Source organism: Vicia villosa, linkage group LG6 (assembly GCF_029867415.1).
Source record: "Vicia villosa cultivar HV-30 ecotype Madison, WI linkage group LG6, Vvil1.0, whole genome shotgun sequence".
Lineage (NCBI taxonomy): Eukaryota > Viridiplantae > Streptophyta > Magnoliopsida > Fabales > Fabaceae > Vicia > Vicia villosa.
Window position 1 is genome coordinate 105216929 of NC_081185.1, and position 12066 is coordinate 105228994.

General features: G+C 35.1%; 1 protein-coding gene across 1 annotated transcript; it reads right to left on the reverse strand.

The window, feature by feature from the left end:
• Nucleotides 1-6999: 6999 nt before the first annotated feature.
• Nucleotides 7000-7701, reverse strand: LOC131612021 (non-specific lipid-transfer protein 1-like). Its single transcript, XM_058883836.1, has 2 exons — nucleotides 7291-7701; nucleotides 7000-7190 (listed from the first exon to the last, which is right to left on the reverse strand). The coding sequence occupies exons 1-2, from the start codon at nucleotides 7638-7640 to the stop codon at nucleotides 7172-7174; spliced, it is 369 nt and encodes a 122-aa protein (XP_058739819.1). The 5' UTR covers nucleotides 7641-7701; the 3' UTR covers nucleotides 7000-7171.
• Nucleotides 7702-12066: the final 4365 nt, after the last annotated feature.

Genomic DNA, 12066 nt, shown 5'->3' on the forward strand with positions numbered 1-12066 from the left:
TTTCATTGATCATGGTTCTGGCCATTTCTTGCAGAGTCCTATTCTTTCGTTCTACAACTCCATTTTGCTGTGGAGTTCTAGGACAAGAGAAATCATGGGCAATACCATTTTCTTTGAAGAATTCTTCAAAGGATCTGTTCTCAAATTCACCACCATGATCACTTCTGACCTTTATGATTTTACACTCTTTTTCAGATTGAATCTGAATGCAGAAATCAAAGAACACTGAATGAGTCTCATCCTTGTGTTTCAAGAATTTTACCCACGTCCAGCGGCTATAATCATCTACGATGACTAATCCATATTTCTTCCCTCTGACAGATGCTGTTTTGACAGGGCCAAACAGATCAATGTGCAAGAGTTCTAATGGCCTTGAGGTAGAAACAACATTCTTGGACTTGAATGCAGGTTTGGAGAACTTTCCCTTCTGACATGCTTCACAAAGAGCATCTGATTTGAATTTCAGATTAGGGAGTCCTCTGACAAGATCCAGTTTGTTAATCTGAAAAATCTTTCTCAAACTAGCATGACCTAATCTTCTGTGCCAGACCCACTGCTCTTCAGAAACAGACATAAGACAAGTCACCTTCTGACTCATAAGATCTTGCAGATCTGTCTTATAAATGTTGTTCTTCCTCTTGCCTGTAAATAGGATTGAGCCATCCTTCTGATTTACAGCCTTGCAAGACTTTTGATCAAAGATTATATCATAACCATTGTCACTCAATTGACTGATAGATAAGAGGTTATGTGTTAATCCTTCTACAAGAAGTACATTAGAAATGGAAGGAGAGTTACCAGACTTTATAGTTCCAGAGCCAATTATCTTGCCCTTCTGATCTCCTCCAAACTTGACTTCTCCTCCAGACTTAAGCACCAGGTCTTGGAACATAGACCTTCTTCCTGTCATGTGTCGTGAGCATCCAGAGTCCAGGTACCATGACATGTTGTGCTTTGTCCTTTTTGCAGCCAAGGATATCTGCAATAGGAATAATCTTATCCTTAGGTACCCACAACTTCTTGGGTCCTTTCTTGTTAGATTTTCTCAAGTTCTGATTGAACTTGGGTTTAACATTGTAAGCAATAGGAGGAACAGCATGATAATTCTTAATGTGAGTTTCATGATATTTCCTAGGTTGTGTCACATGCTTCTTAGTGTGTGTTATGTGAAAACTTTGAGCATGTGAAGTGTGCCTAATATCATGGGAGTGGCCATACTTGAACTGATCATACAATGGCTTGTATGTGAATTTCATTTCATCAACAGGTTCAAGTTTGTATGGGGTTTCACCCTCAAAACCAATGCCGACTCTTTTGTTTCCAGACACAGCATATATCATAGAAGCTAGCTGACTTCTGCCAATACTTCTAGATAAGAACTTCCTGAAACTTAAATCATATTCTTTCAGAATATGGTTTAGACTAGGAGTGGATTTTTCTGAATCAGAAGGAGATCCAACATTATTGGATAATTTTAAAAGTTTTTCTTTTAATTCAGAATTTTCCAACTCAAGCTTCTTTGTTTCAAATTCAAATAGCTTTTTCAGCTTTTTGTATTTGAGACTAATCTGAGACTTGAATTCCAGAAGTTCAGTTAGACCGGAAACTAACTCATCTCTAGTAAGTTCAGAAAATACCTCTTCAGAATCTGATTCTGATGTAGATTCTGATCCGTCATCTTCTGTCGCCATCAGCGCACAGTTAGTCTGCTCATCTTCAGAGTCTGAATCATCTTCTGACTCATCCCAGGTTGCCATAAGACCTTTCTTCTTATGAAACTTCTTCTTGGGATTTTCCTTCTGAAGTTTTGGACATTCATTCTTGAAGTGTCCAGGCTCATTGCATTCATAGCACATGACCTTCTTCTTGTCAAATCTTCTGTCATCAGAAGATTCTCCACGTTCAAATTTCTTTGAACTTCTGACGCCTCTGAACTTCCTTTGCTTGTTCTTCCAGAGTTGATTTAGCCTTCTGGAGATCAAGGACAGTTCATCTTCTTCTTCAGATTCTGATTCTTCAGGATCTTCTTCTCTAGCCTGAAAAGCGTTAGTGCATTTCTTGATATTGGATTTTAATGCAATAGACTTACCTTTCTTTTGAGGCTCATTTGCGTCCAGCTCTATTTCATGACTCCTCAAGGCACTGATAAGCTCTTCCAGAGAGACTTCATTCAGATTCTTTGCAATCTTGAATGCAGTCACCATAGGACCCCATCTTCTGGGTAAGCTTCTGATGATCTTCTTTACGTGATCAGCCTTGGTGTATCCCTTGTCAAGAACTCTCAATCCAGCAGTAAGAGTTTGAAATCTTGAAAACATCTTTTCAATGTCTTCATCATCCTCCATCTTGAAGGCTTCATACTTCTGGATTAAAGCGAGAGCTTTAGTCTCCTTGACTTGAGCATTTCCTTCATGAGTCATTTTCAAGGACTCATATATGTCATAGGCCGTTTCCCTGTTAGATATCTTCTCATACTCAGCATGAGAGATAGCATTCAGCAAAACAGTTCTGCATTTATGATGATTCCTGAAAAGCTTCTTCTGATCATCATTCATTTCTTGCCTTGTCAGCTTTACGCCACTGGCATTTACTGGATGTTTGTAACCATCCATCAGAAGATCCCATAGATCACCATCTAGACCAAGAAAGTAACTTTCCAGTTTATCTTTCCAGTATTCAAAGTTTTCACCATCAAATACCGGCGGTCTAGTATAACCATTGTTACCGTTGTGTTGCTCAGCAGAGCCAGATGTAGATGCAGGTGTAGACTTTTCAATTTCATCAGCCATCTTTTACTGAAGCGTTTTTCTCTTCCTGAATCTTTTCTAAACACGGTTAAGTGCTTGCACCTTAGAACCGGCGCTCTGATACCAATTGAAGGATAGAAAAACACTTAGAAAGGGGGGGTTTGAATAAGTGTAGCTTTAAAAACTTGACAGATAAAAATAAATTGCACAGTTATTTTTATCCTGGTTCGTTGTTAACTAAACTACTCCAGTCCATCCCCGCAGAGATGATTTACCTCAACTGAGGATTTAATCCACTAATCGCACGGATTACAATGGTTCTCCACTTAGTCAGCAACTAAGTCTTCCAGAGTCTTCTGATCACACACTGATCACTCCAGGAACAACTGCTTAGATACCCTATAAGACTTTTCTAGAGTATACTGATCCACACGATCACTCTAGTTACAACCTGCTTAGATAACCTCTAAGACTTCCTAGAGTATTCTGATCCACACGATCACTCTAGTTCCTTACAACTTAATGTAATCAATTCTAAGAGTATTACAATTGCTTCTTAAAAGCTATAATCACAAACTGTGATATTTCTCTTAACGTTTAAGCTTAATCTCACTAATATATTACAACAGCAATGTAGTGAGCTTTGATGAAGATGAAGATTCTGAGCTTTGAGTAGAACAGAGTTTCAGCAAGTTAATATGAGTTGTTTCGGTGCAGAATCGTTCGAATCATTAACCTTGCTTCTCATCAGAACTTCATATTTATAGGCGTTGGAGAAGATGACCGTTGAGTGCATTTAATGCTTTGCGTGTTCCGTACAGCATCGCATTTAATGTTATACGCTTTTGTCAACTACCTCGAGCCTTGTTCACGCTGTGTCTACTGACGTAGCCTATAATAGCTTTTAACGTTCCTTTTGTCAGTCAGCGTAGCTTGCCACTTGTACTTCCTTCTGATCTGATGTTTGTGAATACAACGTTTGAATATCATCAGAGTCAAACAGCTTGGTGCAAAGCATCTTCTGATCTTCTGACCTTGAAGTGCTTCTGAGCGTGATACCATCAGAACTTCAGTGCTTCTGTTCTCTTGTTCTTCTGATGCTTCCATAGACCCATGTTCTGATTCTGCTTCGACCATCTTCTGATGTCTTGCCAGACCATGTTCTGATGTTGCATGCTGAACCCTTTGAGACAAAGCTTCTGAGCGCTGAATTATGCATACTCTTTATATATTTCCTGAAAAGGAAATTGCATTGGATTAGAGTACCATATTATCTTAAGCAAAATTCATATTATTGTTATCATCAAAACTAAGATAATTGATCAGAACAAATCTTGTTCTAACATTTAATAGTTTCTATAACTTTAAGTATGCAACTCTTTAATAGTTTCTATACCTTAATAGTATTATGCAACTCTAATCAGCTATGGATAATAGCACTCGAAGCTCTTGTCGCAGCTCATGTGAGAGTCAACAACATGAACTTAGTCATATTACCTAATAGACTATCTTTCAACATTTTAACCAATATGACAAGATTAAGTTTCAATAGTTTATACGGATATTGAACTTAAATCTATGTCTAAAATTTAGCATATCCAATAGTTGAAAAGTTTGGATCTAGTAGTGAACAGTTCCTTTGGAATATCAAGTCATACCATAAAAATGTATTATAGGTAGCTAATCCAAAAAAAGCATTAAGAACAAAGAATTGATCAATATTAACGCTTAAGAAGAAACCATAGGTGTACAATTTGCTAAACAAATATTATAATAAGCAAAAAAAATCAACTTGAAATAACAACTCTAGTGGGTCAGACTCGTAAGAAAATACGTACCTTGATTTTTTTTGGGTTCTAAATGATGGATATGAGGTGTTATGATCCTACATAAAAGCATGAAATAAGTGGATTTGTATATGGGGATGTATGCGAAAAGGGGTTGTTAGGACATATGTGAAAGCTATTGAGGTGAGGGTAGATGATAATTGAGTGGTGGTGTTATTGAGGTAGCTAAGTTAACATCAGGTTGACTCCCTCTTGAGTGGTTAAGGAAATTATGTAAGTGTATATGTAGTAGTGGGAAAGAGGTATTAATGACAATATTTTCAAGCTAGGAGAGTTCCATGGTGAGGAAGATATACTTATTGAAACTCACTTATTTGAAGAAGATGCTTACATGGTAGAAAAATGTTGAGTCATGAGGGATGTGAGTGCTAAAATCTTAGCATCCATGCATTCATCAGCATTGTTATCTAGTTGAAACAGTTGTGTAGCCGTGTTATTTTCAACAACTGCTATCGTCATCAAAACTTTAGAGAGGAAATATAATGCCTAATGAAGATTAGCATGGACAAAAGTTATATTTTTTTGGATTCAATTTCTTTTGTAGGATTATCAACTTTATACCTGCAAGCACATAGATCCATACAACAAATATTTGTGCTTGCTTTTCCCTAAACTATTTGTGTGTAGGACCATTGACATGACAAAGGTTGCAATTTTAGGAGGTTGGTTGGAAGGAAACTAGCTTTGTATAGGTTTTGAGTAATCTCTCTTATATCAGCTAAATATTAGTTGAACAAGAGATGGTTGATCTTCTACTCCTTTTGCAAAATGTTTATCCTCTTCTTGAAATTGCATATGTGTTTGTTTGGTGGCGTAAGTCGTAAGGAAGCTGGGGTGCTTCTCAGTAAAAGACATATTATGGAGCTTAGGAAAGGGGAAAGGAATGCTATAATTAGGGAATTTTTCTTAGTTATTAGGCTTAATTGCAATTTTGCTCCCCTTATTATTCATTTTTTTAGGTTTTGGTCCCCCTATTTTAAAATCTGGAATTTTAGTCCCTTTATTTTAGTTTTTTGAGAATTTTGGTCCCCCTACAAATTCGAAGGCAATTTTTAATAAAATGGAACTCAAATTAATGACATGTTCAACATAAATCTTAAATAAAAATAACTTTTTGAACAAATTAGTGTTGAACAGGCACCGACACATCATCAATAAGAACGTTATTTCATTTAAAATTGCCTTCAAATTTACAGGGGGACCAAAATCCTCAAAAAACTAAAATATAGGGACTAAAATTCCAGATTTTAAAATAGGGGGACCAAAACTAAAAAAAATGAATAATGGAGGACCAAAATTGCAATTAAGCCTAATTATTATCTAGTTCATTATTTGGCTTTCCATTATAAAAGCAATAAATTTCTTATGGGTAGGTGACTAGTTCTTTTAGATTGAGTTTCTCTTAGATGATTTTATCCTCACAAAGTGAAGTATATAATCCTTATTAATTGTCTTTATTATGAACTCATGTCACTTGCAATGAACTTCGCCCTGACATGCTTGGGGTTCAGAGTAGATAAATCGAATTATTATTTTAACGATTAATTTATTGAGTAATCGTGTTTTGTAGAAAGCATTTTAATTATTTATAAACCAACAATTTTTTACACCATAGCATTTTAATTAGTTAAGTGCCTAAAAACCTTCGTTAGTTGCAATGATACTCCCTAAACAAGCTGCGGCTAAATCGTCGAGCTAGTAAACTTTTTTTTGTAAAGGTCATAAATTTCTAGAGATTCATTATATGTTTAAATATGAATTTCTCACATAAAGAGTAGATGATTGAAAGGAGGAAGTTAATTGCTTTTATCATTTGATTTCTTCCGTGTTAAGTTCATTATCAACTAACCAATTTATGATTTACTTGTCTAGCAAACTATAATCAGGGCATAACAAGCTCAACTCAAGGAACTTAACTCAAAGTTGAACAGCATGTTTTTTAAACAACACTAAAATTAAATCATAACCTACAACACAAAGTTAGCACTTCATGTATTTATTTATTTAATAAACTTATAAAAACATGCATGATAGATTTATTCTCTCATTAACTAATCTTTCAAAAATGGCAAGAATTTTTTTTATTTAAACTGTAACGACAGGGAGAGCCTTATAACTGCAACAAAACTTTGTTATATTACATTACAGCTGCAGAACTTTCAGAATCAAAGTACCAAAAAAAAACAAATAACATAAAATATTTTTTATAAATATTGTGAATACACGCCCCGCTCCGACCACAATCTATAATGCAACACATTTGCTAAACCCACCGGAATCGCGAAAGTATTTATTGGACCTTTATTTAAAACCTTGATTATGATAAAATTCTATAATATTTCTAATTATTGTAAGAATCACAAGAATTGACCCTGAAATCCAAATGTCACAATAGATAAAGACTATTTCGAGCCGAAACTGAGAAGATTTTATTTCAACTATTACGTAAACTCATAATATAGTGATCCCTAGTGGGAATTCAGTTACAATATTCGAGAAATCAAAATATCTTTATTCTGTCTTGGTTATTACCAAACCAAGTTCATCACTTATTCATCAAGTGCAAACCCTACAAGCTCAGAGCTGAAGTCCTATCCTGCAATGAGTAAAAAGAAGTAAACATTAGGTTTTTTAGAAACAAAGATAAGAAAAGTTATGAAATTAAGAAGAGTGTTAATTTATAGAGATATACATACTTGCTACAGTCTACGTTGACACCAACTGGGAAAGCCGGTTTGACACCGCACTTGTTAGGGAGATCCTGAGCGGCATTAGGATTGAGTCCAGGTATGCTTGTTAAAGATGCTTTGAGGCACTCACAACCATCTTTACGTTCCGCAACAGTTCTGGCTTGGTCGGTAACAGTCCTAACACCATTGCAACATATTACGGGGACAGTTGGTTCTTGGTCCCTAAGATACGGAACGCATGGTAATAAGGTGGTTTTTATTTCATCGCATGTTTGGCCAGCATTGGTTAAGGGAATATCCAAAACCAAGCATATCATAGCCAAGAAAGTAACTTTGATAAACATTGAGCTAGCCATGATTGTGTGAGTGAGTGTAGAACTGATGAGTGTTATGGTGTGTACTGTGTACTGTATAGCTAAGAGCTATTTATAGAGATTCTTCTTTCCAATTCTTAACATTTTTTGTGTGAGGAGTTTTACACGTATAGCTAAGAGCTATTTATAGAGATTCTTCTCTATAAATATTCAGTACGACAAAAACTAAGATTACCTACTTGATTTATGAAAGATGTGCCATCAACACTAATTGAAGGTGTGCCACTGCTGAAAGTATGGACTCAATATTGCTAAGAGACATCCAATTTAACCAATTGTAATTACTTACGTAGAAAATTTTATTGTTTCTTACTTTCAATAAAATCCATTAAATTGAAGAGAATTAAACACTAAAAACCAACAACTTGCTTGGGCCCAATGGAATGCCTAAGTTGAAATTTGCGTTTTGCGAAAATAGTAAAGCATCTCAAATCGCGTTTGCTTTCCGAAGAAAGGACTTTTAAATTGATCCATTTGTTTTAACAAGAATGCTATTTTTACACCAACAATGACATATACACCGTATTTTTATACGGTTTGATTCTGTTGCTATTTTTAATAATTATTTTTTTACTTTTTTCAATACTATTAAATACAAATTGTTGCAGTATTTTATAAGGTGTAAGTATAGGTGTAAATACTTGGGTGTAAGCATAGCAATGCTCTTGTTTTAAACAATGGATCCACAACATAGAAAACGGTGCTTCACCGGTATCTCATTTTAGGTAAAATACCGGTATTAGATGCTGATACGCAATGGTATTAATTGAGTCCATACCGGTTATGTATCGGGTACTAATACCTGCTACGCGTATAGTACTTATTGAGTCCACTCTTTTAATTTTAAGTTTGTACGTGTGCTTACGCTTATTTGTTATGTGAACCCAAAAATTTTGAAGAATAATTTGGCCAATTTACTCATTGCTAATATAGGTGGAACTTGAAACCAAAAGAATAATGAGTAATGTATGGATCTTCAATCCCTAAATTTTAAATTATTGCATTGAAACTTTTTTCACGACTAAATTCTTCATATTCAATTGAGAGAAATTGGATCACATATGAATTAACTCACTCATTGAAAAGGATAGATTCAATCCAAAGAGAGCTGAATATTTAGTTTTCGTTCATTAAAATCTATGTCTGCTCTCGAGAAAGAGTAAGACATATAATAAAGGATCAACAAAAATATAGAATATTGATGGAGATGAATGATATTTATTTGATAAAGCTAGTATTCTTGAAGTTGCTAGTATATCTCTCGATAAATTTGAATTAGAAGTCAATCTTTTTAATGATGTTGGAGATAGAAATATTGATATTTTGCCATGTTTCAGTGAATTATTGGAGCTTTTAAAGTGTGATTTTTTATGTTATTGCAAAGATATTGACATTTGGATGTTTTGCCTAAGCAAATTGCTTCTTAATTTTGATGTTTTATCATCATTTGATCAATATAATTTCTTGGTTATTTTTATAACTGTATTTTTAAAAAAAAATATTAATGTACGTGTACCTTGGTTTTTCTATAAATTTCATACTATGTACCCATAAGCATATTGGGTACGTACCCATACATATACAACGCAAATAGAAAAGAAATATTTTAGCCCAGCCGAAAATAATTTGTAAGATGCAGCATTCAAAGCCTTTGTGTAACTAAAGCCACCGTGTTATGCCATGGGAAAAGAGATAAAAAGTTCCACTTGTACAAATATCAAATCATAATTGTCCTGTATTGGAATCAAAATTGAACGATAATTAAACGAGGAAGCAGAATTGTTCGCAATGATTTTGGGCTGCTAATGTAGTAGAGAGGGGTTGATTTACAAGGTTAGCACTTCAACGCTCAAGCTAGTGAGAGAGTGAAAAATAATGTGTGAATGAGAATGATTTTGAATACTTGAGAAATGATAGGCTTTCCTTCTTAAATATGAGAAACTATTGGTAATAGAAAGCGAGGTAATAGATATCTAGGAAGTTCTTAGGTAGAAGTTGCACTGGATATGGATTAAGTGAGAAGTTGTAAACGAGGGAGTTTAGCTTTGAATTGATACTACTAATAGTGGATTTCCTTCCTGGCTTGGCAGCCCCTAGATTATGTGTTATTGTACACTGAACTGGGTTAACAATTCTATATGTTGTTTACTTTTGAGTATTGTTTATACCTTGCCTATGTGTTTTAAGTCAGATCAGATATCGCGACATCCTATACGACATCTAGAATCAACTATACATGAATAAGCTGCAGAAGGTATGATATTTTGAGATCTTCTTCATAAAAGGACTATCAAACTTAATGAGATCTTTAAATGTTAAATCAAGAACCAATTGTTTGGGTTCTGTGAAGAAAAGATTATGTCCTGAATGATGTTGTAACATCATTTTTCGGTTATCCCTGAAGAAGGTCTGAGATTATGGTTGAGGATCAACATGGTTGTCAGAAGAAGGAGTTATGACTTTGTGGATCAGAATATGAAGATTCTCATATTCTCTTCAGTAGTATGCTTGGTGACTGCATAACTACTATGTTAAACACTTCACTAGTACCAGCAAATTCTAGTGATTGTAAGGGCTGAGGAATATGAAGAAGGTGGTTTTCCTCTGCTGCAAGTGTGTCAGCCTGGTGTTTTTAAAGCAAGCTATATGATTGCTTATATTTATGTGATGTCTAAGTATGTGTGCACGACATCTTGTTTATCCAAAGAGGTATGACAACTTGTGTGGTTCTGTAAGGCCATGTATCAAACATGACCTTGTAGAAATCTGAAGACCTGGAGAGGAAGGATCTGGTCCAGAATTCTTTGAGGTGTTCAAATGGGTATCTTCACAAGGAGCATTGGTTATCCATGAGAGGGGGACTGATGTACCTGTCTATGGTTATTACTGCATTGGTGCAGTTTTCTCCTCAAAAAATGTTTCCTTTTGACCAAGATTTTTGCTATAATCAAGGATCATTATTTTCTAAGTATATGTTCAGCTATTTATAGAGGGTTATCCTTTCCTCTATCACCGTGTGAGTTATTGTTGTTTCCATAATCATTATGGGATTTGTTCGGGTATGGGTGAGTTGTGTGTAGGTTTGGTTCTATGAAGGTCTTCTTTGCCAATTTTTAGCTAAAAAGGGGGAGAAATGGTTTGATGCTCATATGCTATTTATGGAGGCTGTGGTCCATATGTTGCACAAACATGTCGAAAAAATGTTTGATCATATGGATTTTTGTGGATGTTGTGACTTGTGATCTGAGTTATAAACATAGTTGCGACCTGTGTTCTGAGTTACCTAGGATGGTGGTTGAAATTTTTCTTAAGTTTCCTTTTATGCTTTGTGTTCTAAGTTAAGGGATCTCTTATGCCACCATTGGTTTTCTGTGGCAAGAAAAGGTTTTGGGTTGGTCATCTTCTTCCTCATGTACACCAAATGGCTTCAGGACTTTTTACTCCTTTATCCCGAGGTTGCTGTTCTTTGGTGTTGAGTTTGGAGATGCTGAGAAAAAGATGTCGAACAAGATGTCCTGACTTCAAGACTAAGGACGTGTTGCTGTATTCAGTAGCTGATGAAGACTAAAGACTTTGAGTTTTAACTCTTTGTAATTTTTGTTTATTGTTGTAATATGGGTTGTAATTTTTATGTATTTGTTTTAGCCAAAATTTACCAACGGGGGAGATTGTAAGTTCTCTAATTTTAAGATTGGCATTAATTTTTGTGAAACAGATATAGCAGCAATAGGATATGTAGAATGTGTCTACTTGCTAACAAGAACAGGTTAAGCAAGGAGCTCTATTTGATGAAGAAACATATTGCGTTGAGATGTCTCAACAACTGTAGCAACATGTCGGAAAAGATGTCCTAAGCAGAGCCATTCGACATCGTGGATTGATGCAACTGAAATAACATATTCTGTTATGATTTGATAGTTGCAAAATATTCTGGGAATATTATGAAGTCCTATGTGGCACTGGTTTATAGGTCTGGAAGATTCAACTCAGAATCAAATATATTTAGACTTTCTAATTATGGAGATAAATTAGGAAGATTTGATTGAAGGCCTATTTTTATGCAGAATCTTCTGCAGATTTGTAGCAACTAAAACACTGTGATTAGAAGTCCAAATCCAGTTGGGAAAAGAATATAAATAGAAGCATTGTATTCTAGAAAGAGCATGGGTCCAAGATGTAGAAACATTAGGGCTTAGTCATTGTGCAACTCTCTAGGAGATTTGGTTCGTGTGATCCACTCGGGTTGTAAGTTGGACTATGTTATAGAGTTGTAAGTCTCTATTATTGTTCTCCTCGTAGCTGTGAAGCAAGAGTGTCTATTTTTATTGATTGATGCTTTTAAGCAAGATCAAGTATGTTAGATTAAGAAGTTCTTAATCTAGTGTTTCTTGTGATCATAGAGTGAGGC

Excerpts from the sequence above, each read along its gene's own strand:
- LOC131612021 (XM_058883836.1), bottom strand. The coding sequence starts at position 7,640 with ATGGCTAGCTCAATGTTTATCAAAGTTACTTTCTTGGCTATGATATGC.